The sequence below is a fragment of the Leopardus geoffroyi genome, chromosome X (genome assembly GCF_018350155.1).
Source record: "Leopardus geoffroyi isolate Oge1 chromosome X, O.geoffroyi_Oge1_pat1.0, whole genome shotgun sequence".
NCBI classification, from domain to species: Eukaryota; Metazoa; Chordata; class Mammalia; order Carnivora; family Felidae; genus Leopardus; species Leopardus geoffroyi.
Genome location: NC_059343.1, coordinates 122,747,339 through 122,774,337, shown reverse-complemented (window position 1 = coordinate 122,774,337; position 26,999 = coordinate 122,747,339). Strand labels below are relative to the sequence as shown.

Below are 26,999 nucleotides of genomic sequence, written 5' to 3'. Positions count from 1 at the left end.
TCACGGGGAAAGCCAAGAAAGCCATCATTGTCTAGCCTTCTCCTCCCAGAAGGCCACTGGCTTTCTCAGGCCTCCCAGAGAGAACTTGGACACTGACACATGCACATGTGTATACACAGGCACAATCCCTGCTACACATCAGCTCTGAAGAGGCTGTAGGGGATGCCACAGACCACTAGCCCTTTCTTCTCATTGGACTCAAAAACTCAGGTTGTGCAAGAGGACTTGCTTTTCCTAGAATCTTAAAAATCCCTATCACCCCACACCCAAGTCAAATACATACTTCAGTGCCCTGGGAACTCAGGCACCCCAATTCTAAAACAGCAAAAGACGAACCACCTTCACCTCCTGAGTTACTAAGGAAAAAGAACCCTGCTGAATGGTGATACAATTTTCGGTTTGAAAAGTATTTCTGGGGCGCCTGGGTGGCTCAGTCGGTTAAGTGTCCGACTTCGGCTCAGGTCATGATCTCACAGTTCGTGGGTTCAAGCCCCGCGTCGGGCTCTGTGCTGACAGCTGGGAGCCTGGAGCCCGCTTCCGATTCTGTGTCTCCCTCTCTCTCTGCCCTCCCTCCACCTCAAAAATAAGTAAACATTAAAAAAAAAGTATTTCTGATCCTGGGTGCAAAACCTTCTAGGGGTCCACTCTCCCTCGACTACAGACATCTCTCATGACTCTAGGATTCTGCAAACTATAAGCTGCAGGGCTGACCTTTCTCCTTCTCTACTCAAGGCCATCTTCCTGCTGACGACAGGCAGAGGAAGCCAAATGTTTTTTGCTGTCTGAAGCTTTGTCTAGATCTAGTCCAGGTCTCAGCTCACTAACTGTGCCAAGTCAGACACAGCCCACTGCCTGGTTTGATATGGCTCGCAGGCTAAGAATGATTTTTATACTATAAGGTGGTTGAAAGAAATCAAGACAATATTTCATGACCCATGGAAATACATGGTATTTGAGTTTCGGTATTCATATAAAAAATTTTATCAGCATACAGCCATGCCTGTTCATTCAGGTATTGTCTATGGCTGTTCTCACACTACAGAGGCAGAGTTGAGTACTTGCCATAGACTGTATGGCCCACAAAACCGAAAATATTTATTCCACAGAATAAGCCTGCCCACCTAAGCTCTAATTCATAACTGAGTCAACTGCATCAACAAATTCTGTTTTCTCTATTACTTAAGACAAAAACCTTTATACTTATTCTAAAAGATTTTTTTTTTAAATCACTTTTCCACACTTTTATTTGAATCATTTATCCACAGAAATTATCTTTCACATAGGCACAAATTGAAGAGTTTAGAGAATCGGGCTCCAAACCATTGTGGACTAAACCTGAAGTCGGCTCTGAGATGGGGAAGCCCACCTCCCTCCTAGGGACTGGCTTGGGTTTTTCACAGTGAATACCGTCTGGCCTCCCTCCATTCCTGGTCGGGGAAGTGGAAGAATGACCCTTCTCACAGTGGGTTGAATAGTGCCCCCCCCCCAAAACTCATCTCTACCCAGAAGCTCAGAATGTGACTATCTGGAAATATGGCCTTTGCAGATGTAATCAGTTAAGGATCTAGATATGAAATCATCGGGGATATAGCGCAGGCCTTAAATCTGGTGACTGATGTCCTTACAAGAAGAGGAGAGGACACGGAGAGACACACAAGAGGAGAAGACGGGCGAAGATGAAGGCAGAGATGGGAGCGATGCCACTACAAGCCACGGGCCACCCAGAAGCTTAGAAGAGGCAAGGAAAGATTCCCCCGTGGAGCAAGTGGGTGGAGTTCAGCCCTGCCGACACCTTTCTGGATTTCCAGCCTCCATAACTAGGAGAGAATACATCTCTGTTGTTCGAGGCCGTCCAGTTTATGACACATTGTTAGGGCCATCTACAGAAAACTAATACGTCTTGCGTTTCTGGAGTCTTGTAAAATTTTCAAAGCCATTTCACAGCTACGTAGCTCACTTATTCTCACAGTGACTTTCTGTGTAGGCAGTCCATGGATGAACCGCATTCTTGTGCTGATGAACAGGGAGACTCCCCCATGGAGTATCTATGAGTAAAAGCCAGGGACCTTGCCTGCTCTTTGTTAACTACTCTTGCAATCTCATGACCCACAAGTTGTTTCAGTCTGCTTGGCGGGGGGTAGGGGGGTTCAAACATTTGAGAGAAGTCTTACTCGTAACTTCTATGGCAATCATTCACATGCCCACGTTTTAGTGACCTCTCATTCACATCTCAGGCTTATCTACTCAGTGGTTGCGTTTTGGCTGCAGAAATCCAGATTTTAGCTATGTTGTCTGAGCGCTCTGCTAAAGTCATCTTACCAAATAGGCAAAAACTCAGAAACTTTATGAACCAAGGAAAGGTCCTCTAACAAGTTGTGTCATATGTTACTCATTTAGGAATATTGCAAAAACACTACTTCTCACCATATTTGTAAATGAAAAACACATGACTGTAACCTGTAATACCACAAGAAAAATTGCTCTTTTGGTATGCTTGGCCCCAGACTTTTGAAATATGAACCCAGCAAGGGAATTTCAACTTAAGCTGGATTCAGCTCGTTATTCTCCTGCCCCTTATATGCCAGCAGAGAAGCTACTTTTGGAAAATTAACCCATATATATACAGTAGCACACTGGACCCCAAATGCCATTGTGGAAATGGCACTGAAGACCTGGCTTCTAGTCCCAGCAGAGTCACTTGCTGGCCATGTGACTTTAGGCATGAAACTCTTAGTCGCTCTGAGACTACCCTTCTGCACCTATGAAAAGCGGGGATGACAATAATCCCGGACTCTCTTAAGAGTCGGATCCAAATAAGATGGCTACATGGAGGGGGAATTGGGGTGATGTTGGTTAAGTGGTACAAAGTTTCAGTTATGCAAGATGACTAAGTTCTAGAGAGCTAATTAATGTACAACATGGTGAGTACAGTTAGCAGTACTGTGTTTCAGGCAGTACTTGAAGGTTGCTAACAGAATAAATCTTAAGTGTTCTCACCACATGCTCAGAACGTGGCAGCTAGAGGTGATGGGTATGTTAATTAGCTCAGTCGCAGAGGTTATTTCACAATGTGTATGTATATAAAAACATCTAGCTGTATACCTTGAACAGACACAATTGTTACTTGTCAACTGCACCTCTGTAAGATGAGGATAAGACGATGTATGTGAAAGCATTCGTAGATTTTAAAGTATAAAGGTAGTAGGTCTTCATTATTGTCACCTATATTATCAACTCACTTGGTAAGCAAAGAACAGTACTTTTTAAAAAGATGGCTAATTAAGGATTATTTGTTTTCACATCAATTAAAAAATACTAAAGAGACTTACAGCAGCCATAAAGAGTTTATAACTCCTCTCCGAAGCCCTTTGCATTCACTATTTGGGTTGAATCAATATGGTTATCCACTTGTCAATTTTTCTTATTCTTTAACACAGAATGTGAGCAGCCTGTTTTTTATGACTGGCTCAGAATGTACTAAGCTAATCGATATATCCAGTGATAACAGGATGATTTGGAACACACATAACAAAAGCTTATCACTTTACTGCATACTGAATCTGTCAAAATATTTTCCGAGAAGTAATGTGAAAATAGAAGTTCTCCATCTTTCACGATGTGAGTGGGTAGTGACAAAAGGATTAGGAGGCTATTTCCTGAGTTCACAGCTTGGTGTTTTCCAGTGAAATACAGCATATAGCTGTTTATCTTTTTTAAAAAAATGAGTTTAATCCAGGATGAACTGGTATCCAATCCCCAAAGAAGATCCAATTCTAGCTTTCCCCTATTTCCCTAGTCTGAAAACGTCCCCAGCTGTTCGGAAGGATGGTGGTAAGAGGCATTCAGGCAAGGCTTCCATCCCTCCATGCTGTCCCCACACTCTTGGTGCGGGTGCATGACAAGGGAATGGCTGAAGTAACTTCACAAACAAGGCAGGTCTGGGCTCAACACAAAGGAGAAGCATGCCCTCAGAGATGTATAGCTAGAAGAAACCTCACTGGTGAGCTAGTTGGAACTCCCCATGTAACGAGAGGCGAAATCGCTCTGTCAAGTTCACAGAGCAAGTCAAGGCCAGATGTGGAACCCAGAGCTCAGTAGACATCGTCCAAACTATACTTGCTAGTATACCACATGTTCCTTCACGTAAGATTGACTTTCAGCCATCTCCTGAAGATTCACTGAAATTATTAATAAATAGTGATGTTTCAAAATGTATCATTATTAAGGATGACTTAAATTTGCAGAGTGTAAGAATCAAAGGTTGTTGTTTTTTGTTGTTGTTTTTTTTAGTGGAAGAAGAAGAAATCAATCTTTTGGCTTCTTTCCGACCAAAAGAATGTTAAAAGTAACAAGGGATTTAAAAGCACAGAACACCAAGACAGTTGTGCTGAACCGAATAGCCCAATTCATTGCAAACATGGAATGTGGAAATAGCAGACATTGTTCCAGGACACTGGTGGCTAGAATCACTTACATGGAGTCTTACAAGAGAAAATACAGACCCTAAAGAACAGGATTTGAGGAAATGAGAAGGAACAACAACAACAAAAAACACGCACAGAAAACCGGGGATCTACAAGCCCTTCACCAAGCCAAAGTTGAGCTCTATTCCTCAGTTTGCCTAGTGCTAACGAGCAAATGGATGGAAAGGGACAACGAAGGGCAGGGGCACCCAGGAAAGGCAGCTTGGTTGAGTACAACCATTTTGGCACAACTTTAGAGAGAGCCTTGGGAAAGCATGTTGAGGAGAAGCTGAGGTCTACAGAGTAAGAAATGAGATGTGCTTTCTTTTTTTAAAGAATGTTTATTTTTGAGAGAGAGAGAGACAGAGACAGAGAGAGAGAGAGTGAGTGTGTGTGTGTGTGTGTGTGTGTGTGTGTGTGTGCAAGCAGGAGAGGCAAAGAGAAAAAAGGGGAGAGGGAGAATCCCAAGCAGGGTCCATGCTGCCAGCCGTAGAGCCCAATGCGGGGCTCGAACTCATGAACCGTGAGCCGAAACTAAAGTCAGACAATTAACCGACTGAGCCACCCGGGCACCCCAGAAATGAGATGTGCTTTCTTGAAAGGGAGTAGAGAGCACTGGAGCTCGGAAGTTACTGCTTGAGCTGGTGAGAGCACTTGGCTTGAGACAGTTCCTAGGTTGCCACACGTGAAGCCTTTGGGAAAGTCAAGTTTCAAGTTCACCATTACCATCTGGTTGCCACATCACCCAGGCATTCAAGACACCTAGAAGGCAGCCTTTTGAGCCCTATCTTACTTTGGTGCCATAACCCCACAGCTGCAGACAAACTGGCCTATCTTCAGAATGTATCTTCTGTGTTCTTACCTCCCTTTTTGGTACCTGCCATTCTCTCCATCCATCCCTATTCGCACAAATACGAACTGCCCTCCTGATCCCTCTTCACCTACTGTAATCCCACCCAGGATTCAAGGTCAAGTTCAAAATGTATCTTGCATCCTATCTCTGTAAGACCTCCCGGGGTTACTCCTCTGTGTCAATGGCTGGCGAAACACCCCGAGACCGTGAGGATGGTCTCAGCTGCCCCTCCCAAGACACCCTACCTGATCACCCAGCACCTCTGACCTCTCCATCACGAACAGTGCAAGGCTCCGTGTTCTATCTGTATCACCGGTTTTCCTTCTCAGATGCCTCCCTGGGGCCACTTCAGTCAGCTGAGGGAGACACTGAAGTTATGAGGGGATGAAGACATGTGGTAAGGAAAATGAATTTTATTTATTTTTAATTTTTTTAATGTTTTTATTTATTTTTGAGATACAGAGAGACAGAGCATGAGCAGAGGAGCGGCGGAGAGAGAGGGAGACACAGAATCCGAAGCAGGCTCCAGGCTCTGAGCGGTCAGCGCAGAGCCCGACGCGGGGCTTGAACTCATGGAGTGTGAGATCATGACCTGAGCTGAGGTCGGACGCTTAACCGACTGAGCCACCCAGGCGCCCCACGGAAAATGAATTTTAACACCAATGACACCATGCCATTGGAGACGTCGTCAAAAAGCACAAACGAAAAGCAACCACTAGGGGATGGACTGACAGAGGACATACAAAACTTTCTGGATCCTACGCTTGCATGGACTGAATGCTAAGATCAGTCCCGATGGGGTGGGAAGAAGACTGCCTGGGTGCTATTTTATTTCCGTGACAGTGGGCCCCCAAATAAATAAACTGGTGATGCACATCAAGTGGCAAATGCTCGGCCTGGTTGCACACAGCAACCTTCCCTGAAGGAGCTGCCTCAGTGGTTCCTGTGGAGCTGCCTGGGCACATCCGGCACCTGAGTGCTAAGTTCCCAGCATCCTCAGCGGTTCTCCCCCAAGGGACTTGAGCTTCCCCATCTACCTCACAATACATAAAGCTAATTATATCCACAGTGTTCACTGCACAGGACACACAACAAAACGGGCAGTCACAAATGTGAGCAAGAGCTTTGCAGCTGGTTAACAAAACCAGCCACTCAAATAAGCGAACGCCAGATCCCATCATTCCTATGGGTTCCATCAAACTTTGCTAAGAGACTCCTAATTTGGAGGCAGCTGGAGCCTCAGATAGCCTTAGGGTCACAGCCAAGAGCGGCTTGCAAGGCAAATGATCCTTTATGGTGATGACTCTCCACACGTTAGTATTGTACTTATGAAAGCTTATTGACTTAGGATGGAAATACTTCATACCTGTCACTGGCCCTTTCATTTGCATGCAATCATTTACTTCCCAGACAATACTAACAACAAATTGTGCCAAAATGCACAGCTATCTACACCAAAAGATTTGTATCCCAATGAGAAACATAAGCAAAAATGTATGTAATGAAATCACGTATAAAGCTACATTTATTAACAAATTCATTTCCTAATAAAATACCATCTGCAAGTACCCTCAGTTTCCACTGGATATAAATAGGCCTTTTACTGTTTTCAGATGCAGTTCCCAGAAAATTCTTCTAAGCTCAACTGAAGAACACATCAGTCTTTTTCTTTTCTCCTTTTTTTTTTTTTTTTTTTTTGGTTGCCTGGAATGTTAGTAAATTCTGTAAAACTAAGTTTTTAAACAAATTTTGTTCCAAAAGCATGCTTCAGTTGAAAAGCTGACCTTTCGCCATAAAGTTGGTTAGACTTCTAGAATCCTTCTTATTGATACAGAAATTCGAAGAAGCCAGGAAATAGGTCAAGGATGGGCCATAAGTAACACTTCTCCACTCCAGACACAAGCACAGACACGGAAAAGAACAAGGGCATAGGCACGTGCTCGTGTCATTTCAATAATAGTTTGTGTCTCCCAACTCACAAATATATTAGTATCTGCTTATTTGTGTATCTTAGAACGCGGTCTGTTTCCTGGGCATTCAGCCCCCCACTGCTCCCAAATGCACTTCACTAACACACGGGTCGACCTCCTCTCACTAGAACCAGGGACAGAGATGGGAGTACACAAAGAGACCCTCTTTGTGACCGCTCTCTGGACAAGCCCTTTTAAGTAATAACTCCAAGGAATGCTGCCACTCATCAACGATGGCTACTTTGACCGGGGACCCAGAACCCAACGCCTGGACCTCTCAGCGCCAGGGACCGGGGCTGAATTCTAATGCTAAGTGCTTTTGAAAAGTGCATCAAGATTTAATAGGGTGAATTTCCAGCCTTGGTCAGAGTTTTAGCCACATAAATTCCATTAGGTGCAAAGCTCCATAATGCTCCACCCCGTCTATATTTATGCCCATGTTTTAATCTACACCCTTCTAAGCTCCCTGTCAGGCTGTCAATCTCCGGTTTCCTTTCCTCCTACCCTTGCTTTTCATATTACCTTTGAAGCCAGGATGTTCTCCTGACTTGAGGGCCCTAAGCTTGTGTCTACCCCTCTTTCAAATCCTTTCTTGAGACCAATATTTTAAAATAAGTACTCTCTTCACTGATCTCTCACTGTGACTCTATTGCACCTGACCCATTTTTCATACAAGGCTCCACCAAAGTCTATTTGTGCTGTCACCAAAGGCTGCGTGCACACAGGCTGCTCCTTGGATCATCGTCTCCAGAGTGAAGATAGCTCAGACTCTCTTTGGAAATGTACCTCTCATTGGTGCGCCAGAGTGCTGAGCAAAAGCATGAAGTCGTTTCTGAATCTGGGTCAGCCATGTTGTGAGGTACGGACATAGGCTGACAGACCCCTTGATGGGCCAGTACAACTCCCAGACCAGTCCCGAGTGATGGCGCTGCCGTGGGAGGAGGGAACACCACCAGGTACCGGGGCAAGAGAAGGGACAAGAACAATATCCCAGCCTCTCATTATACTCATCTCTCAAGGCACGTTTCCTTGTGGATGTTAAGTATTACAATCCTGTGTGAAGTCATCCAGTGGAAATTAGGATTAGGACTTCCCAATGACTGTGCAGGAGCAGAGCAGAACGAGACACGGGCAATCAGAGTCCAATTAAAGAGATAGAACGAACGATGGATTTTCAAGCAACCGTTTACCTTTTCCGTGTGAGTTGCTTCACATCGTGGCTTCGAAAATGTACTCAAGTAACCAATTTTCTTTTTTTTTTTTTTAATTTTTTTTTTCAACGTTTTTATTTATTTTTGGGACAGAGAGAGACAGAGCATGAGCGGGGGAGGGGCAGAGAGAGAGGGAGACACAGAATCGGAAACAGGCTCCAGGCTCCGAGCCATCAGCCCAGAGCCTGACGCGGGGCTCGAACTCACGGACCGCGAGATCGTGACCTGGCTGAAGTCGGACGGTTAACCGACTGCGCCACCCAGGCGCCCCAAGTAACCAATTTTCAAATTCATTCACTCAGCAAACATTTATTAAGTCGCTACCACGTACCAGGCACTTGCTAGGCGCTCGGGATACAGAGAAGAATGGGACGTTCCTTGCTCTCAAGGAGCTCACAGTCTAATAGAGGACACAGACATATCAACGGGTAGCTATGATACACGAAGTAAGTGCCAGTCAAAGGGTACGTAAGGCCCTAGAGGACTCCAGGGGGAGCAGTCTGTAGTAAGCCTGGTGGAATTAGGGAAGCTTTCACAGAGAAAGGAACAATCGGGTAGACCTGAAGGAGGAACAGGACTTCACCGGAAGACAAGGGAGGGTGGGGACAGATGCTCTAGGCCGAGAGAACAGCAGGCACGAAAGCAAGGAAGCGTGACAACGCGTGACATGATGGGGAGCCACAGGCAGCTCCATGTGGCTGGGATTTCATCTGTGCACGAAGAGACGGTGAAACGTGAAGTCAGAGGAGAAGCATGGAATCGGCGTGAAGAGCTTTGTACGCGGGACTAAGAGATTTGGACCTTGTCCGGGGAGCGATGAGAAGGCACTGAAGAATGCAAAGCAGGGGTGATGTGGCTACGTCAGCCCACTGGGTCAGCCTGAATGGAGGATGGTTTGGAAAAGAGGTGACACTAGAGGGAGGGAGAGCAGATAGGAGGGGCTGTCTGTGGGTGCCCACGGGCGCTCCGAAAGGCGGTGAGGGTGAAGAGGTGACAGGCTGGGGAGATACTCAGGGGGGAGCTTGACAAGACTTGATGACTGATGAGAAGCGAAACCGCCTCAGAAATGAAACAGTATTAAAAACACGCATTCGGAAAATACAACCCTCAGCCCCACTCCTCCCCTTCTTTTGTGTTCCCATCATCCTCTGACATCCCCACATCTGCTGAGTACGGATAACGGCGGAAGGGCCAGAGGTGCACATGGTCAGACTTCTGTAATTGAGACACCACTACCTCAGAATCTGCAACAATTCACACGGACTGTCTGTGACTCCTATTGAGTAAGAATGTCAACCTACTTTCTTCCTCTGTGTCTTTTCAAGCCTTTAGGCACCAGTAACAGGAATCCAATCTAAAAGCAGTGGCTTCTTCCAGTCAAGACTTGAGGAGCAGTAGGCAGCCGCTTACATGGTGGTGTCTGAGGGGCACCCAATATATGTCCCCCACCCAGGGACCACAAGGCCTGGGATCCAATCATTAGCGATCCATTCCTTTGGGAGAGGCTTTGGTCCCTCCGACTTCTCTTTTATAAGGCAATGACTCCTGAGATGGGTAGGACAGTTAGTCATTCTAAACCCAGCGGCACTGTGGTTGAGCATATGCCTTTGGCTTTGACAGAAGGGGTCAAGGTAGTGTAAGAGGGCTATGTAGGTACCTGCAGAGGAAGGTGGTGCAGAAGGGAGGACTGAGGGATACAGAGGATAACGTTAGGATCTTGCCAAGGAATAGCCCCCACAAACACTCAAGAAACTAAGATTCTTAAGGAATGCCTTCCACTTCCGATGCCAGCAAATCACACTTGTACAGTCTTGTACCTTAAGGAACTTCTGTGTTTTATGCTTATGACCTGCTACTTGCTAGTGAAGGCCTACGGTGGCTCACAATCTTTTCAGGGACCGCATACTGCTTACGACCAATTACAATCTCCAGTGTTACTAATCTGTACATATTGCTACAGGTGCACTCTCTGAAACTATTTTAGAAGTCCAAATTTTCATTCACTCAGACTGACCTTGTCTGCTGCCATTCCACATTACGGAGATTTAACTGTATTTGCAGAATGTTAATCAGTCAAGTCACAAGCCACAGAAGATCAAGACTCAGACTCTGACCTTGAAGAGTCTCATCTACGGCTCAAGAAGGTAAATAAGAGGTGCTTGTGAATACTTGATTATAGAGGTGAGAGAAGTGAACTAAAAAGAAAAAAAAAGAAAGAAACAAACAAAACTTGAAAAATTACTTACTTCACTTGTTTGGAGAATCGTGAACTTGGGCAGTTTGGGCTTTGAACTGGCCGCACTGGGTTTTCCATCCAACAGTGATCCGAATGACAGATTCCCAAAGCTGTTCTCGAATTCAATGGAAGGTTTCAGTGTCGGAGGGATGTCCGGAGCCTGGTCCTGGCCATCCATGGGTCTGACATACGCGGTCGGTTTTTGCTGCCCCATGTTTGTTTTGCAGTAAAGCCCTGGTGGAAAGTTCTGAACCGAAAGGCCACTGCTGGGAGCTAACAAAGAGGAGGCAACTAGGGGAGACCCAGGAGCGTGCACTGTAAATTCAGATTCTTCTGGCGAGACGGACTGAAAGATTTCTTTGAAAGCATCCCCTCCACTGGACTTGAGGCTATTGTCTTCCTTCGCAGATGGGTTTGACTCTTCGGTGGCCCCGACCTGAGGCTGTTCAGCCGGGTAGACGAAGAAGTCTTCCAGTCGGGCTTGGGGCTGGTCTTGCGCAGGCAGCTGCATCTTGTTTGGCTGGCTACTGGCCTGGCTGGCTGGTACAAGGCTAGCGTTATGACCATCCCGTGGCCAGTCAGCTTTTGATTTCCTGTTGCCGTGTATTAGAGTGGAATTCAGTATCACGACAGAAGGCGGAGGCATTGGGGCCGAGGGGTGAGTGTTATCCTGGTGAGGTGGGAGCATTCGGTTCTTTTGCTCGGGGAGAAAGCTTGGCTCGTTTTTGTTGATGGGAGGCTGGGGCACAGAATTCTTTGGGATTCCCACTAGATGATTCTGATTAGAATGGTTAGTTAGCAAATCCTTCATCTCATCATAGTTTCCCAGCGTGTTCTGGACTCGGTTGGCAAGTGCATCACCTTTGTTTGTCTAAAATAACAAAAAGATGGGGGTGGGAGGAGAGAGAATGAATAGGTTTGTGTTTCCTAATGTTAATGTTTCAAACAGATGTCCTAAGCAGACTAGCATATAGGGTTCTTTAAAATTCTCATGCTGCCGTATAATTTCATACTTTTCATGTGCTATGTAAGAAAAAAAAAAAAAACCCAATAACACTACGGAAAGAGCCTCTTGGAATGAGCTGTGTGATTAACGTTTGTATACTCCCTGGCCTATCCTTAAACGTGCTTATTGGGAGAAAGTTTTAAATGACGTCGCTGAAGAATTTTATTAGCAAAATAACTTCTTTTAGGTCAGAGGAGCTGAACCGTTACATTCCGCGTTGTGAGGGACAACTTCAGCCTGGTGAGCCCGGGAATTGTAATGGAACATTCGACTTATGTTTGTTCTTGACACGTCAGCCCTTTGCGCCACATTATACCATGAAAAAGGCTTAGCCCATTGGATAAGGAAGTCGGTGAAACCGTGCGGTCGTGAATATATTGGTTCAGAGAAGCTCAACATCTAATTGAGCTAACATGACTAAAGCGAATCTAACTCCTTTTAATGAAAGGACTGTATAAATTACTAGTGTCTGCCTACACATTCTGGGGGCAACTGTGTTTACGTATTGATGATTCATACTTGTTTGCTTTGAAATGGTGCAATTGTTCATCAACACTGACTCAAGCTCTCCTGTGTCTTTTCAATGATTCAGAAAAAAATTTATTCAAGGACTTAAACCGCTGCTTACGTAAATCAAAACAAAGTCAGATTTCCAAAGTGATGTTGGCCACTAAATCATTCTGTGGGCAATCAACATACCGGCTCTATCTTCCCCTGCAGGAAATACTAATCTTGTTAAAATGGCTGTGGTTGTTCTTAAAACAATTAAGTTCCTGCATGGGTTTCTGTAATACAGAAAGCACAGCTATCAGAACTAGAAAACGGTGGCTAGCTATATACTTGGAAATGACTTTGACAAAAGCTCAGCTGTTCATCTCCGAGAGCGCCTTTTTATAATTCCCTTTACCTGCCCAAAGGTGTTCTCAAAACAAGTGGTTGAATTCAGAAGGGCAAAGGACTTCTTTGTGCTTAGGCTGCACCATCCTGGCCCAAGATATTGCAATGAAACATGGCTACTGGCATCCGTGGGGCCATGTGGCAGCAGGACCACTGGATGGGGAAGACAGCCACCCTACGTCACCTCTGGCTCCCAGGAGCCATAGGCGTGCCCTCCATGCATGGGAGGCAGTGACAACTTCCCCATGGATACCGCCTCCACTGCAGATAGAGGTTTAACATCTCAGGTTTCTCATTTGCCCTTAACACAGCCCCATCTCCTGGCATACACGGGGGTGTGCCTATCCAAGCCTGGGATTTCAGACTAAACCTAGGCTGTATGGCCGTGTGCTGTTCTCTGTATGTGAGGATGGAAGAGGGTGCAGATGAATGGAGGGTGAAGTGCAGGAAATGGATGAAATCACCCAGAGAAAGAAAATACAGAACGAGAAGATCAGGCTCAGGAGGCAACCCTGGGGAACATCAACCTTTAAGCGACTGAGCAAAGAAGAGGAACCGGCAAAGGATACCAAGAAGGAGCGACCAGAGAGGGAATCAAACTGGTGACCTTGGCCCCGTTGTTAACATGGTCTCCATAGAGTGTAAACAGTATCCAACTCACAGCATGTGTGAAATCATAGAAGACATTTCCAAAGAAATGAGGGCAATTAGGGAAATACGATTCCAGAGATTAAGGAAAAGTATGTTAAATATATGTTAAAAGGGTTCTGTTGGGGAGGGGGAGTTTTAGAGATCCAATAGATGTCCATTTTAGTTTTCCTATCCACAAGAACATCTGATATTGCCTCACATGCAACACTGGTGCTAAAGCAGTGATGAAACAATTAACATTCCATATAATCCTCAGCCGAATAATCGCTCCGTTTTCAGAAGTACATTTGAAAGGCATATTTAATAGATAGATATGAGCAGAACTCATTTTTATTCCCTGAAAAATCCCTACGTTTGTCCATTTTAATGGGATAAATTAGTCTTCAGCTAAGGCCAGAATAAACTTTGTATATACAGTGGGGTCTCCTTCGATGACGTTGTACAAACGAACCATTTGGGTAGCAGCCAAAACCAGTCTCCCTCCTATCCAGACCCTAAATTCAAAACAAGGAGATCTCATCATGCTGAAATCCCAGTACAGCTTTGATGCAAACTTTAAATACTTGCAAAGTTGTTCTGGTCCCTCAAACAGTTTACCTCTTGGGTCAGATTATTGCTTAACGAACACTAATACCTGGCTGTCTCCAAATGTCTGAACTGTTTATTTCCCATTTCAAACACCTTTAGTTTACATTGTCTCATTTTAATGAATTTGGATATGCTTCCTTCCCTTAGACAAAGAGAATTCTATAAGCTGAGTGCTTTTCCTTTTTGCCTTAGCTACCAGGAAGCTCAAAGCTCAACTTACCCAACTTTCACTGAAAGGTTACTGGACTTTCATTGAAAGTTCATTGAATTTCCACTGAAACTGAGTTCTACAGAATCAGAACCTTGCCTCGTGATATCAAAAAGACCACCACAATACCTCAAAACCCCTGAGAAGTAATTCACTCTCTCCGGGCCAACACAATCAAGTCTCAAGAAACTTGAGACTCATCTGCTTGCAAGCAAGCTAGTTTAGCAGCAAAAAAAGGGGCCACCCACACTCATCTTTTCTTCAATGGAGAGAACCTTGGTTAGGTTTTAATGTCTCTTCATTAACTTCTACTGTTATAATGATCTGGGCTTCCAATGCATGCTAAGATTTTTTTCCCATCTCTAGGTTTTGAAATTAGGAGAACTTCTAACCTGGCCAATGTCTAAAACTGTATCTACGTAAATAAAATCAGAGGAAAATTAAAAGTTCTCTCAATACGTCCAGAAGGTCAACCTCCTACCATACAGGGTATGCTACAGTAATGATTTCTTTTCCTGCATAAAACTACGAGCTCTTAAAAGTCAAAGACCGCCTTTTGTTCGCCTTTATATCCTCAAGGCTTAGCACCATGTCAGATGCACATCAGGTACTCAAAAACTCATTGCTAACACGAACAGAATCAAATTATAATTCATACCCTACCTACATCAAAATAAAGGATTTGCAACAGCTTGGAGTAAAAGGTACATCAACAGAAAAGCAAAAGTCAGGCTACCTTGGTTACTGTGATTGAACATTCAATTGAACTTTGAGTTTCCTGATAGCTAAGGCAAAAAGGAAAAGCTCCCAGCTTATAGAATTCTCTTTGTCAGATGGAAGGAAGCAGACATATCCTAATTTATTAAATAAGACAAATGGCTTTCAGATACTAAAACGTAATAGGAATTCTTCTCATTGGTTCAGTTACAAGAACCTCTGTACAATAAAACCATTTTTTTCAGCCCCAATTTCACAGAAGATGCAAAGATGATCTTTACGTGGCTTTTTCTTACAATGACAAAAAACGAGAGTGTTGCATTAAAGTCTAACTCGGTGAAGGCATATCTCTATGTGGAGTTAGGGGGCTAGGCTAATGGCTCCAGGTGTGGGGATTTCCTGTGCACAAATGACCTAGGGGCGGAGCCGAGACAACTTGGAGAAATGAAGGGATGTCCACTCCCTTAGACTAGCTTCCTCACAGAGCAATGGTCTCAGAGAGACTCGTGAGCGGAACTGCACAGCAGACAGTTCGAGGTTGAGTTCACTGGCGACACTTTCTGAGTTGCTGATCGAAGGAAGAAGATCCACATGCTTTGCATAACAGACGTGCTGCGGCTACAGGTAGGAATGACCACGGTCATGCTTAAGACACATACTGGCAAATTCAACACAGTCACGAGGCAGGGTTAGGACAGAGGACACACAGACACATAGCCTCAAAAAGTCCACCACTGAACAATCTCTGAATAATTACCAGTACAGTCCAGGTCGCCTGAGTCGCCTCTCTGCCTCTCCACCACCAGAGCTGGGTGACTGTCAACCGGTTTTTAAATTTCTCAAGATGTAGCTATGAGAGCTACCAGACAGAAAACCCAATGGGGCCTGAAATACATTTATGCACACCCGCACGATGCACTCTCATTATACACCACAGCAACTTGTGATTCACACTCCACATGTTCTGTTTCACCCTCCGGAGTCTTAGTAATCCTATTAAGGAGCAAGGTATCCTTGGCAGTCTTGATTGGACATTATAAACATGGCAAAAATGAAATTTAGCCATTTCAATCAATTACAGCCTTCTTTCAATAGGCCGATTCTTTCCTTCCCGTGCTAGATAATTGGTTGATTCTTAAAGGTAACCTCTGCAGCTATTACTTTCTAAGTAATCACAATTTCTCCATCATCAAGGAAATGCATTTTCCAAGTATTTTCAGGCATAAATTACACGTCTGGTTTGTGGCTCATGACTAACAGCACTCCTCCATTTAAGCTTTTTGCCTCTCATTACTTTAGGAAATGCAAAGTTGCCTCAGTTTGCTTCTAATGCTATCTACAAATCAGTAAGTAGAAGTTCATTGCAAGACTAATGTCCTAGGAGGCTATTTGTACCATGGCATTTCTTTTTAATAAAAGTCACAAAATAATTTAAGTTTGGGGGCTCATTTTTTCCTTTTATTTCATTGTGGCTAATCCGTGTGATTTAGTAATTCCTTTTTCTCTAATTGTAATAGTTTTACAGTTAATCTCTCTAAGCTGTAAGTTGTTATTTCTTTCTTTAATTATAATAACAATGGTCTCTTGAACTTGTACAGCACTTGCCAGATTTCAAAGCAAGGTCTCCCAGCTCGTTTGACTTGATCCTTACAACACGCACATGACTCAACAGAGCAGCTCTGATCTCAGTCTGCCTTCCACCTCCCCGACCCAAATGACCTTGGGTAAGCCACTTAATCTCTCTGTGCCTTGCTTTCCTCATTCTTGCAGAGCTGCAAAGAGCTAGAAATTGTTAGTTGTTGTTGCTTTCTCATCATTATTATTATCAGGGATTCTTTGATATCAGGTATTCTTATTCAGTTCACAGAGGAGGAAACTATAGGTCAGAGGAACGAAGTTTCTTCACCCAAGTCACACAGGAAGTAAGCTTATCAAGTCTTCTGACCTCCTATGGGAGGATAAACAGCTTCCTGTGACAGATACTGAACCACACAGAACTGGGTCTAGATTCATCACTTACATGGATATGAAGCAGCAGAGAAGTCACCTCGCCTCTCTGAGCCTCAAATTCCTTGTGGTCAACATGAGGAAAATGAGTACTCCGGCTGCCATAAGGACTAAACACACATGTATAAAGCCCTAGCACGTGCCTGGCGTTCGGTAGGCACTTGATACATGCCAGGTCCTTGTCCCGCCCAGTCTTTCCACACTAACCTGACGTGGCAAAGAGCTTCACAGTCTTCAAGTGCTTTTGAAGACATCCTTCTCAGCACCACAGCACAAAGTCAGATGTGAAAGTTATAAGCGAAAAACACAGCCATCACCAACCAAATCTAGGGGTGGTCAACATTCTTTCCATTCTGGGAACGGTACGGGTGAAGCAAAGAACGGAAAGAAACCAGCCAGGCTGATAAGAGATCACCATTTCTTCTAACTGCCAAGAAAGGGCAGTGGGTCTTAGGGACCGATACTCATTGGCTACTTTATGAACTACCAACACCATTGGACAACTGATCAGGCCGCGTTGTAGGCTTCAAGATGGCAAGAAGTTTCCTGAGAGTCCCAATCCACCACCAGGAGTTCTGATTTTTAATTTGATAAGCATTCCTACCACAACCCTAAGGAAGGGGTTATGGTATGTCCTTGTCTCTACCAGTGGACCGTGGGCCAGCTCTAAAACTCCCATTGCCACTGGCATGTCCAGATACTCCAAGGGTGTCCATACTAGTCCAGGCTCGGGGAGTTTATGGAGATGCACACCAGTTCTAGTATCATAGTATGAGAGGAAAGGAAAGGTATACTCCCCAGTGATCTCCCAGGGAACCCTGAACATGGACACAGCACAAGATGGCAGCTGATCATCAAAGCAATGGAGGAAGAAAGAATTCCTAGGTCATCAACCAATAGCTTAATTCCTTTCCTATACAGTCTTGAGAAGAACAAAAGCTCTTCCTGATCAAGAAGCATAAAGGCAATAGGCTACTAATCACACAACGGCCTGGCTCTGGGCTAGACTAATGTTCCCATCTAGTGTCCCTACCTGATATACCCTTGTCATAGCAAGACAGATGACTTTCGAAAACTTCTGACAATGTTGATAACAGGTTTTTTAGTAACTGCCTACTCAAAAATATACTGCTTACATCTAAAAGTGAACATGCATCTGTATCACAGGCCTTGTTAACAAGAGATGGCATTTACCTTAAAGATACAAGACCATTAATTCAACATGACTTAAATTATAAAGGGGGGAGGATAAGCCAAGGGTCCCATGCCTCATAATAGTGTTGGGCATGAAGTAGATTTTGAATTTTAAGCATGACTCTTGAGGAAAGCTGACTTTTCTAACTCATCCAAAGATAAGACATAAAACTCATCTGGTTATTCCTCTTAAGAAGGGACAAGGCATCTATCATCCTTGGACTCTCCTCCATTTTCCGGAAAAAATGGAGGCCACAACATCTTGCCCTTCCCCCAGTCTTTCTTCTACTCTCCTGCTTTGCTCTCAACCTAATATTCCTTCCCACTCTTCCTCGCCATGGCTGGTCACCCTTCATACACTCTTGATTTTGCGTTTGCTCATCTCCTCTGGGAGCCTGCCCCACTCATCACCTCTTCCTCCACTACCTTCACCCTCTCCCTCTCGACGGACATCGGGTCCTTCCCATCAATCTCTAAATGTGTTCACATTTCTCTCATTATTAAAAACAAAGCCTCTTGCATTCCATAGAATTTCTTCCCTTACATTCTAACTTACCTTCCTTTCTTCCTCCCTCCATACAAAAACCCGCTGCCTTTCTTTCTTTTACCACCTCCCATTTACTCCCCAACCCCAGGCAGTTTGGCTTACCTGCAGTGAGCACCACCATCAACAATTAAACGACTCTCCCTAAGGTCACTGACCCCCTCCCCCTTAACTACCAAACCAACAGCCACTTTCCAGTCCTGACCTTTCCTGGCCACTCAGACACAGATAACTAACAAATCCTTCCTCTATAAAACGCTGTATCCCCTTGACTTCTATTAAATGATTCTCTTCTCCTTCTCTCCCTACCTCTGTGATCATTCACTCCTTCTTTAGGTTCCTTTCCTGGTTTCTACTTTGCCACCTTGCTTACTGCTTCAATGTTGCTATTCCCCAAGATTCTAGCTTTGTCCCTCTTACTCAGTCATCTGATAGCTTCTACCCCCCTACCTGCTAACACCAAACTCTCTCTTTTGACCACTCTCATTAGCTCCAGATCCCTCCATCCAATGCCTACTGGATATCTCTCCCTTCATATCCCACTGGCATGGTCAAAACAGAATTGTGTTTTTTCTCCACAAGTACCAACCCTGTTTCCTCCTCAACAGTCTGTTAGTGAGACTGCCATACTCTCAAGTCAAAAATACGGGCATCATTCATTCCCGTCCACACTTCCCACATCCACGCAAGCAGCCAGTCTCAGCATTTCAACCCACTTGCTCTACCTTAAATCTTGCCTTCCATGAACTCCCCTTAGCTGACTACAAGGGCCTCTTTATCCGCCTCTAGTTTCCTTACCTCCAACCCACTCTCCACGCTTCCAACATCACCTTTAAAGTTCTTTGTCTGTCCTGGACGTGCCCTTACTTAAAAGCTCTTAGTGACTTCTCTTCATGTGCGGAATTGGGTCCAAACTCCTTGGCACGAGGTACAAATCTCCACGAACCTCTCCCCAGCCCATCTCTGTAGCAGTTACCACGCAGTCACGCCTTCACTCACCATGATGATGTCTACCACTGGGCAAGGAAGTCCTTGAGGGCAGGGACTAGGTCTTGTTCCTCTTTGTACCTTAGTCTAAGACGTGACTAGCACGTAGTGGGCCTTCAATAAGTGTTTGCTAAACCGATCATATCCCTAAATACGTGCATTCAAAGGCACTGTATACATTAAATAAATGGAGGTAGGAAAAACGCTTTTTGAAGGATTATACTATTATTGACAGATTGCAAAGCGGTAGGTTAGGTGACCTAACTCTCTTGGCCAGACTCACCGAACTTGGAAGCACCTGAGTCTTAGTCAAGAGCTGCCTACTTATCACAAACAAGGCAGCAAGACTCTGGTCTCACCGGTCAACGATCCAAACAGCTTACTCTCTACCCCAAAGTGGTATTGTGCCTATGCTGTCCTTTCCTTTTCCAGAAGTCATTGTCTTCTAATTGGTGCCCTTCGAAAATCACAACTCTCAAAAATTTTCTCTATTGTTGTTTTAACTCTTACATCAGTTTTGTTTCATTACAGAAAATTACACTGCTACTAAATCGCAATAAACACCAACCAGCTGCCAGCAATTCCACAAGATTCTTCCCCCAAACCCCACACATAGAAAGTTCAGCAGTATGAGTGTTGTTGGAGCTACAAACTAGCTAGAATACCACCAGAATGTCAAGCCAGCTACACCAGCCGCTCTGGCTGAGGCGATCTCTTAATCCAGGATTGGTAACCACCGGAGAAAACGATTGGCTTTTCCCTTTCTCCTAGAGCAACGATTTTCAAAGAGCACTCAAACCACTCAACGGCTGCTAGCAATATAAAATGGAAAAGGAAAGCACTGGCCTTGCTAGCAATGGACGGCATTGACCGGGAGGAGAAAGAGACATAGCCGTTGACATTCTGATGAAGTCTTCAGGGGCTGCCTTGCTGATAGCCAGAGTGGGGATAAGCGTCAAGGGGGCACTGCTTGCTGTAGGAAGTGCTGGGCGGGAGAGAACTCCTTGGAGACGGGAAGTCTCACTAGTTCCTTTCAAATCTGACGGTACTCCCCAAAGAAGACAGAATTTGTCTCTGAAGGCTTCCTCAGAAACCTGTGATTGCTCCCAATACAGTGTGTGTACATATTTCATTTGTGAAATATATTCTCCTGGAAATGATTCGGGTGCTTTAAAAATAGATTAAACGTTGATTAGTGTGTTCAAAAATGTAACAAGCAAGCATTTTCCAGAAAGATAAATTACATACATATTCAGCTACCTTGTAGGGCTCCCCAAAAAGATCAAAGCCTGAAGAAAAGAGATCGTCTTCTTGCTGGACTTCTTGATTCCTCCGCTCCCATTCCCTTTTTTTAAGGGCACTACGGTCTTGTTCATAGTGACTGATACGGAAAAAAAAAGACAAAAGGAGAAAAAGATTAATTAGTCACTTAAGTCATTCAGCACTCCCTTGTCATCAATAAGAAGAAAAACAATGCAAGGCAACGCTCCCCAAACGGATACCATATAGAGAGCAGAGAAACCTTTTCTTGACCCCCAGTGGGTTTAAGATCCCAGCCAGTTCTTTGGGATACAGAAGAAAAGGGAAACTTGCTGATTAGAAATCCTACTCATGCCCACTTAAGCACTGCAGAATCCTCTTTCCTTGCCCTTGCTTGAGTGCTACAGGCAATTAGAGGCTCCCCAAAAGTCAGTCCACTGCACAGAAAGGTCCTGAATTCAAGTTGCTCTGTCGCCAATGGCTCAGGGCTCAGAATTCACAGATACTACAAAGTCCTAAGGGGAAGGGATTAACCAATATGTCACAGACAAACCATAACTCGGATTGTTAGAGTGAGCCCGTTGTAACAAGATCACAGGAGAGTCAAAGGACTCATTCACTCACACTCCTTCTCACACTGGTCGTGTCATTTTGGCCTTCTCATAGTTTGTGTCACAGGTGACAGCCTTTTAAGGAAACTCTTCAAAAGAAAGGTGTCTGGCTTGAAGTCCAAACCACTAACAATTAAAGAAGGTGATTAAGAGCACACGTTAAGGCACACGTTCTAGAAACACTGTATAGCTCTGTGACTCATTGCATTTCAGGCTTTCCCATGGGAGGTTCAGCACAAAAGCTTCCAGACAACACCTAAGATGTACTCCAGGACCTTGAATTTTATAGAAGGAAATGCTTCCTGATGAAGAAAACAGTTGTCTTCTTCATCAGGCAAGAACGTACACGTTAAACTACAACGTGGGGGCACCTGGGTGGCTCAGTCGGTGAAGCGTCCGACTCTTGGTTTCAGCTCAGGTCATGATCTCGTGGTCGTGAGATCAAGCCCTGTGCTGGGCTCTGCACCGGGCATGGAGCCTGCTTAAGATTCTCTCTCCACCTCGGCCCTTCCTCCACCACACTTGTGCACTCTCTCTCTCAAAATAAACAAACAAACAATAATCCGGAAGTCTCAAAAGTGGTGAATTCTTTTTGTCCATTGGGTTTCCCCATCCCCTGATTTTGACTGAAATCTTACTCAAAGCGAGTACATATACGCTGGGCAAATTTAAATTATATGAACGTACGTAAAATGCCTAACAGGTGCTGTACAAATGTTGCTTTCCTTCCCCATGTTAATACCGCCATGTTAAGACTTAATTAGATAATTGGCATGCAAATGAACGTAATAGCTAAAGGAATTACAAGAGATACGCTGATCTAAGGGTACAGTCGACAGGATTTGAATACATCCCAAACCTTAATGCCTATCCTTGGGAGCCGAGTCTGCTCATGAGTATCAGAACTTTTAATTTACAAAATAAGGGCACAGAGCATGAAATATCCATGGCAGCTTAACTAGATATTGATATACGTGGAGTGTGAGATGCCACTACACTTAATCATCCACCTTTCTCCACGGGAATCCTTGAACTGACACATTCAAAGTGACTCTGATAGCCTTCTCTTCCGAATCAACAACACTTCATTTCTCCGATCTAAAAAGTGGCAACGTTTAAAGGATGTTCCAACGTACATTATGCTTTCACAATACAAACAATGCCAGACACAGAGGAGCTCCCCGGGCCGGTCGCAAGAGCGCTCGGCAAATGGTATTGTACACTGCCCGAGAAAACACAAAGACCCTCCGGAGCGCCACACAAAGCCCAGACCCCACATCTGGGCCCCGTCCGGTCAAGAACGAGGCCAAGTCCAGATACCGGAAGGAAGGCAGCCTACGTCTCGTAGTCTCAGACACCATCCACAGGTATTACGGTCGCTGGCATCAGCTCTCATTTCCACCCACGAGTTGAGATCAGAACCCCAACCGGTTACCACCGTGTTGGAGGGCCGCTGTGGGAATCCGCCAGACCTGGCGACATCTTCGGACCGTGCACACGGAGCCCGAGTTCGACCTCAGCACCATCCGCGGGCCGCTCGTAACCCAAGCCCGTCATCCATGTGTCAAAATGTAAGAAAGAGAGGGCGTCAGGCGTGGAGGGGGACGAACGAGTTAAAGCAGTACTGGGGGGGGGGGTGGGGATGAAGGCCTGTCACAAAGGAAGACACCTCATTTCCTTGCCCTTCCCCAGCATGCGACTCTACACGCAGAAACAAGAGCCCACACCTCAGGCGTCCGAGGAACGCGAGCCAAGACGCCCGTTTTCTAGCCCTCCGTTCATTCTGCGCACCCAACGGCCCAGAATGACAGGCCCATGGGTCACGTTTAATCCTCCCTTGAAGGGAACCGAAGCCCTCCGGTGCCCCGGCTTGGCGAACCACCTTCCTTCTCCTCTGAGGGAAAAGGCAGAATTCAACCCCTGAAGGAACAGAAGGGGAAGGAGAGGCAAAGGAGACGGCGCTTGGGCTCGCGCGACAACCGTCCAAGCGGCCGGCAGCCGGGGCACCTCCGGACGCTTTCGACCCGGCTCCCATTTCTTAGGAGGCTCTTGGCTCCATTCTGCAGCAGCGCATTAGCCACCAAATTCCAGATGGAAACGGGAAGAGCAGATTGAGGGCGCACAGGGGTGTTATCTGGTGCCGGGAAACTGCCTGCTGCACTTTGTAACCCGCGTCACGGAGGACGGTTAAAGCCTCGCATCTCTGGCGAGAATGAATGTCATCTCCACAGAGCTCCCCCGCCCTTGGAAGGCAACCGAGTCTCTGCAACGCATTCCCCTTTCGCTGGGCACGGCCTTGTGCTGAAAGCTTCACCCGGCGAGGTCTGATGAGGAACGAACTACGCGGTGACGAGGCTTTCACGGCGGGGAACGTCACCGATTTCTGACTGAAACCAGAATTAGTAACTCGAAGCACCGGCTAATTAAGACCACAGCCATGTATTTAGCCTCTTGTTATACCTACTGCAGTTTATAATTATGAGGCCCTCTTTATCTACTCAATTAAAGTGCTTCTGATTCATGCAGGTCATGTCGGAACGTGTGAGCCCCGCAGAGGCCCCAGGAAACTCTGTGACTGTCCCCTGATGACCGGATGTACCTTCACCCGCCCAGGCTTGTTTCCCAGAGGAAAGAAGGGCTCCACAGCCCATGAAGAAACGCTCAAGCCAGAAATCAGGATTAATCACCATATTATTGGTCCGAACAATCCGAATTTACTCACCCTGATGAGGACGGGGAGGGTTGAGCCAAAACTCAACTCAAGGCCTCTCCCTGATAGCAAGTTATACAATGTTCTTCCAACTTTTTAATCCAGGAAATGATGAAATTGGTCACATTACAGTGGTATGAAAACCACCAAACACCCACAACTCAATTGAGTCTTAATTATCCGAAGGTCTGTCTCTCTCTCTCCAGAGCCCCTCTCCCTTTTGGAATCCGTGCAAGGCGTGAGGGTGAGAAGCTTCTCTCTAGAATGGGGCTTTTCTGTTAGCTCCGATTTTGCCCACCCGTCTGTTGCCCTGGCCTCAATGACAGAGAGATTGCCCTCCTTAACACGGGAGAAAGCTAAGACCCTCCTGAGAAGGGCGGGGGGGGGGGGGGGGGGAGTTCCTGCCAAGGTCTCACCCAGGTAAACGTGAAGGTGACTTCTCCTTCTCACTCAGATACTCTCCCATCCTGGCACTTAAACCCGATCACGTACACAGGCAACTCCCCTTTTCATCACCAGAAGCCACAGGTGCACTCCGAGGACGAGAAAACCCAGAGCACATGCAGATTCGCTGAGATCGAGAAAGTTCCATTGTGCTGTCTTCATTAGCTCACAGTGGTAGCGCAGTCGGGCTGACGGCACAGGCTAGTCTTTTTTTTTTTTTTTTTTTTTTCAACGTTTATTTATTTTGGGGACAGAGAGAGACAGAGCATGAACGGGGGAGGGGCAGAGAGAGAGGGAGACACAGAATCGGAAACAGGCTCCAGGCTCTGAGCCATCAGCCCAGAGCCCGATGCGGGGCTCGAACTCACGGACCGCGAGATCGTGACCTGGCTGAAGTCGGACGCTTAACCGACTGCGCCACCCAGGCGCCCCCAGGCTAGTCTTTTAGAACAAAGGCTGTCAGAACAGGAAGAGACCGTAGCAATCATGCAGTCCCGGTCTCTTCATTTTACAGATGAGGAAATTGAGCTCAGAAAGGTAATGGGCCTCGCAGCAGGTCTGTGGCAGCGCCGGGACGCAAGAACCAGGTTTTACAGCGCCCAAACGAGTCTCTTCCAAATACCCCACGCTCTGTCTCTTCTGCCGCCCGGGCTTCCATCGAGAAGAAGTATCAGTCCCATCTGCACTCTGTGGGTCAACTTTCCTCAGGATTGTCTTGGATTCGAAATTGCCAGTAGGAAAAAAACTTTAGGAATTTAATCTGGATTCGAGCATAGAAAAACCATTCGTTTCCTTATACCAAACGTACAGACCCTAAAGGGATTGTAAAAATTAACTACATCTGTGGGGAGAAGCTGAGCGAGGGAGAGTAAAACCCAGTTGAAGTCCATTTGCTGTGTGGATTCCATGAAGTTCAAAAATCATCCTTTGCCTAATTCAGTTATTTTACAAAGCTAGTTGGGGACACATTAATAAAAAACACTGATATCTTTAAATGACCAGCTTGTTTAAAAACACTGCTAACTAATACAGGATTTACTCATTTTCTAATTCAACTGGCACTAAAATACCTTGTTTTTTTTTGGCTAATATCTTTGTAAAGGCATAAAAATACATATTTAATTCACCCAAGAGACAAACGTAAGCTATAACTCACTCCTTATGGTTCTCCTGAATGAATCTCTGCCTTCTATGAGATTTGTATTTATACTCACTACATGTTCCAGAGCTCCAAGTGGCACTTTTTTTTCAGTAGCTAGTCCTATTTTTAATTTGACATTGACCTAATCTTTACAAAGCTTCTGTTAGTAAGAAAGAAAGAAAGAAAGAAAGAAAGAAAGAAAGAAAGAAAGAAAGAAAGAAAGAGAAAGAAAGAAAGGAAGGAAGGAAGGAAGGAAGGAAGGAAGGAAGGAAGGAAGGAAGGAAGGAAGAAAGAATGAATCTCGGCTATTCAATTGCCTCAAAATCACCCCCAAGTTATATACTGTTCATATCCATGGGCACTTAAATGTAAAGTGCTAAATTCAAAACTCTGAAATAAAGCTAAAAGCAGGTCATAGTTGTTTTACACATCTAGGGGAGACACATGAGGACCTGGGATCTGGACATGTGAACATGGCCTTGAAAAGGAGTTTCTATAATCAGTAGAACCTCTAAGTCATGTTCAGACAGCAGGATTCATTGAGACCTCTGCATACAACCAGTCTCTTCAGCAAATGGACTCCCCACAGACGGTGGCTCTCATTTAAAAAAAAAAAAAAATTGAGGGCGCCTGGGTGGCTCAGTACGTTTAGCATCCAACTTCGGTTCAGGTCATGATCTTGCGGCCTGTGTGCTGACAGCTCAGAGCCTGGAATCTGCTTTGGATTCTGTGTCTCCCTCTCTGTCCTCCTCCGCTCATGCTCTCTGTCTCTCTCTCGAAGTAAATAAATAAACATTAAAACAATTTTTTAAATACATTTAAAAAATCGAGATCGGAACAAAAAGGAGACATTTACTCTACACATCTGTCAGCTGCCCTTGCGGCCATGCCAATTTCTTTAGGTCTTAGGGAAATGGGGCAGTGCTTATTCTTAGAGTTCTCTTAAATCTGCGCTTTATATTTTTAACATCTATTTAGTTTTGAGAGACAGAGAGAGAGAGAGACAGACAGAAAGGGGGGAGGGGCAGAGAGAGAGAGGGAGACAGAGGATCCAAAGCAGGCTCTGTGCTGTGTGCATGTGTGCACAGAGCCGACGTGAGGCTCAAACTCAGGAACCGTGAAATCATGACCTGAGCCGAAATCAAGAGTCAGCCGCCCAGCTGAGCCACCCAGGTGCCTCTAATCTGTGCTTTTTTAAAACAAAGTACACACCAATACTCCCAGAAGTCCTGGCGGGAAACTGGCTCAATATTTCCTTGTAGAGGCATCTCAGGGATACCCCTGTTCCCTCCACCTCTGGG

The 26,999-nt window shown here is 45.3% G+C and overlaps 1 protein-coding gene and 1 long non-coding RNA gene across 11 annotated transcripts in view; both read right to left on the bottom strand.

Annotated features, from left to right (window-relative positions):
* Nucleotides 1-26,999, bottom strand: part of AFF2 (AF4/FMR2 family member 2) — a 458,044-nt gene that overhangs the window by 282,907 nt on the left and 148,138 nt on the right. For 4 of the 10 annotated variants that reach the window (XM_045472325.1, XM_045472327.1, XM_045472329.1 and 1 more), the window contains exons 2-3: nt 20,781-20,913; nt 10,744-11,604 (exon numbers count right to left, since the gene is read on the bottom strand). In XM_045472325.1, the coding sequence (XP_045328281.1) occupies nt 10,744-11,604; nt 20,781-20,913 (994 nt within the window). The remainder of the gene's footprint in view (nt 1-10,743; nt 11,605-20,780; nt 20,914-26,999) is intronic. The other 6 variants (XM_045472326.1, XM_045472328.1, XM_045472330.1 and 3 more) reach the window with 2 other exon arrangements.
* On the bottom strand, nt 8,787-10,720 carry LOC123595101. Its single transcript, XR_006711039.1, has 2 exons — nt 10,512-10,720; nt 8,787-10,184 (listed from the first exon to the last, which is right to left on the bottom strand). It is a non-coding gene; the product is annotated as an uncharacterized LOC123595101 (long non-coding RNA).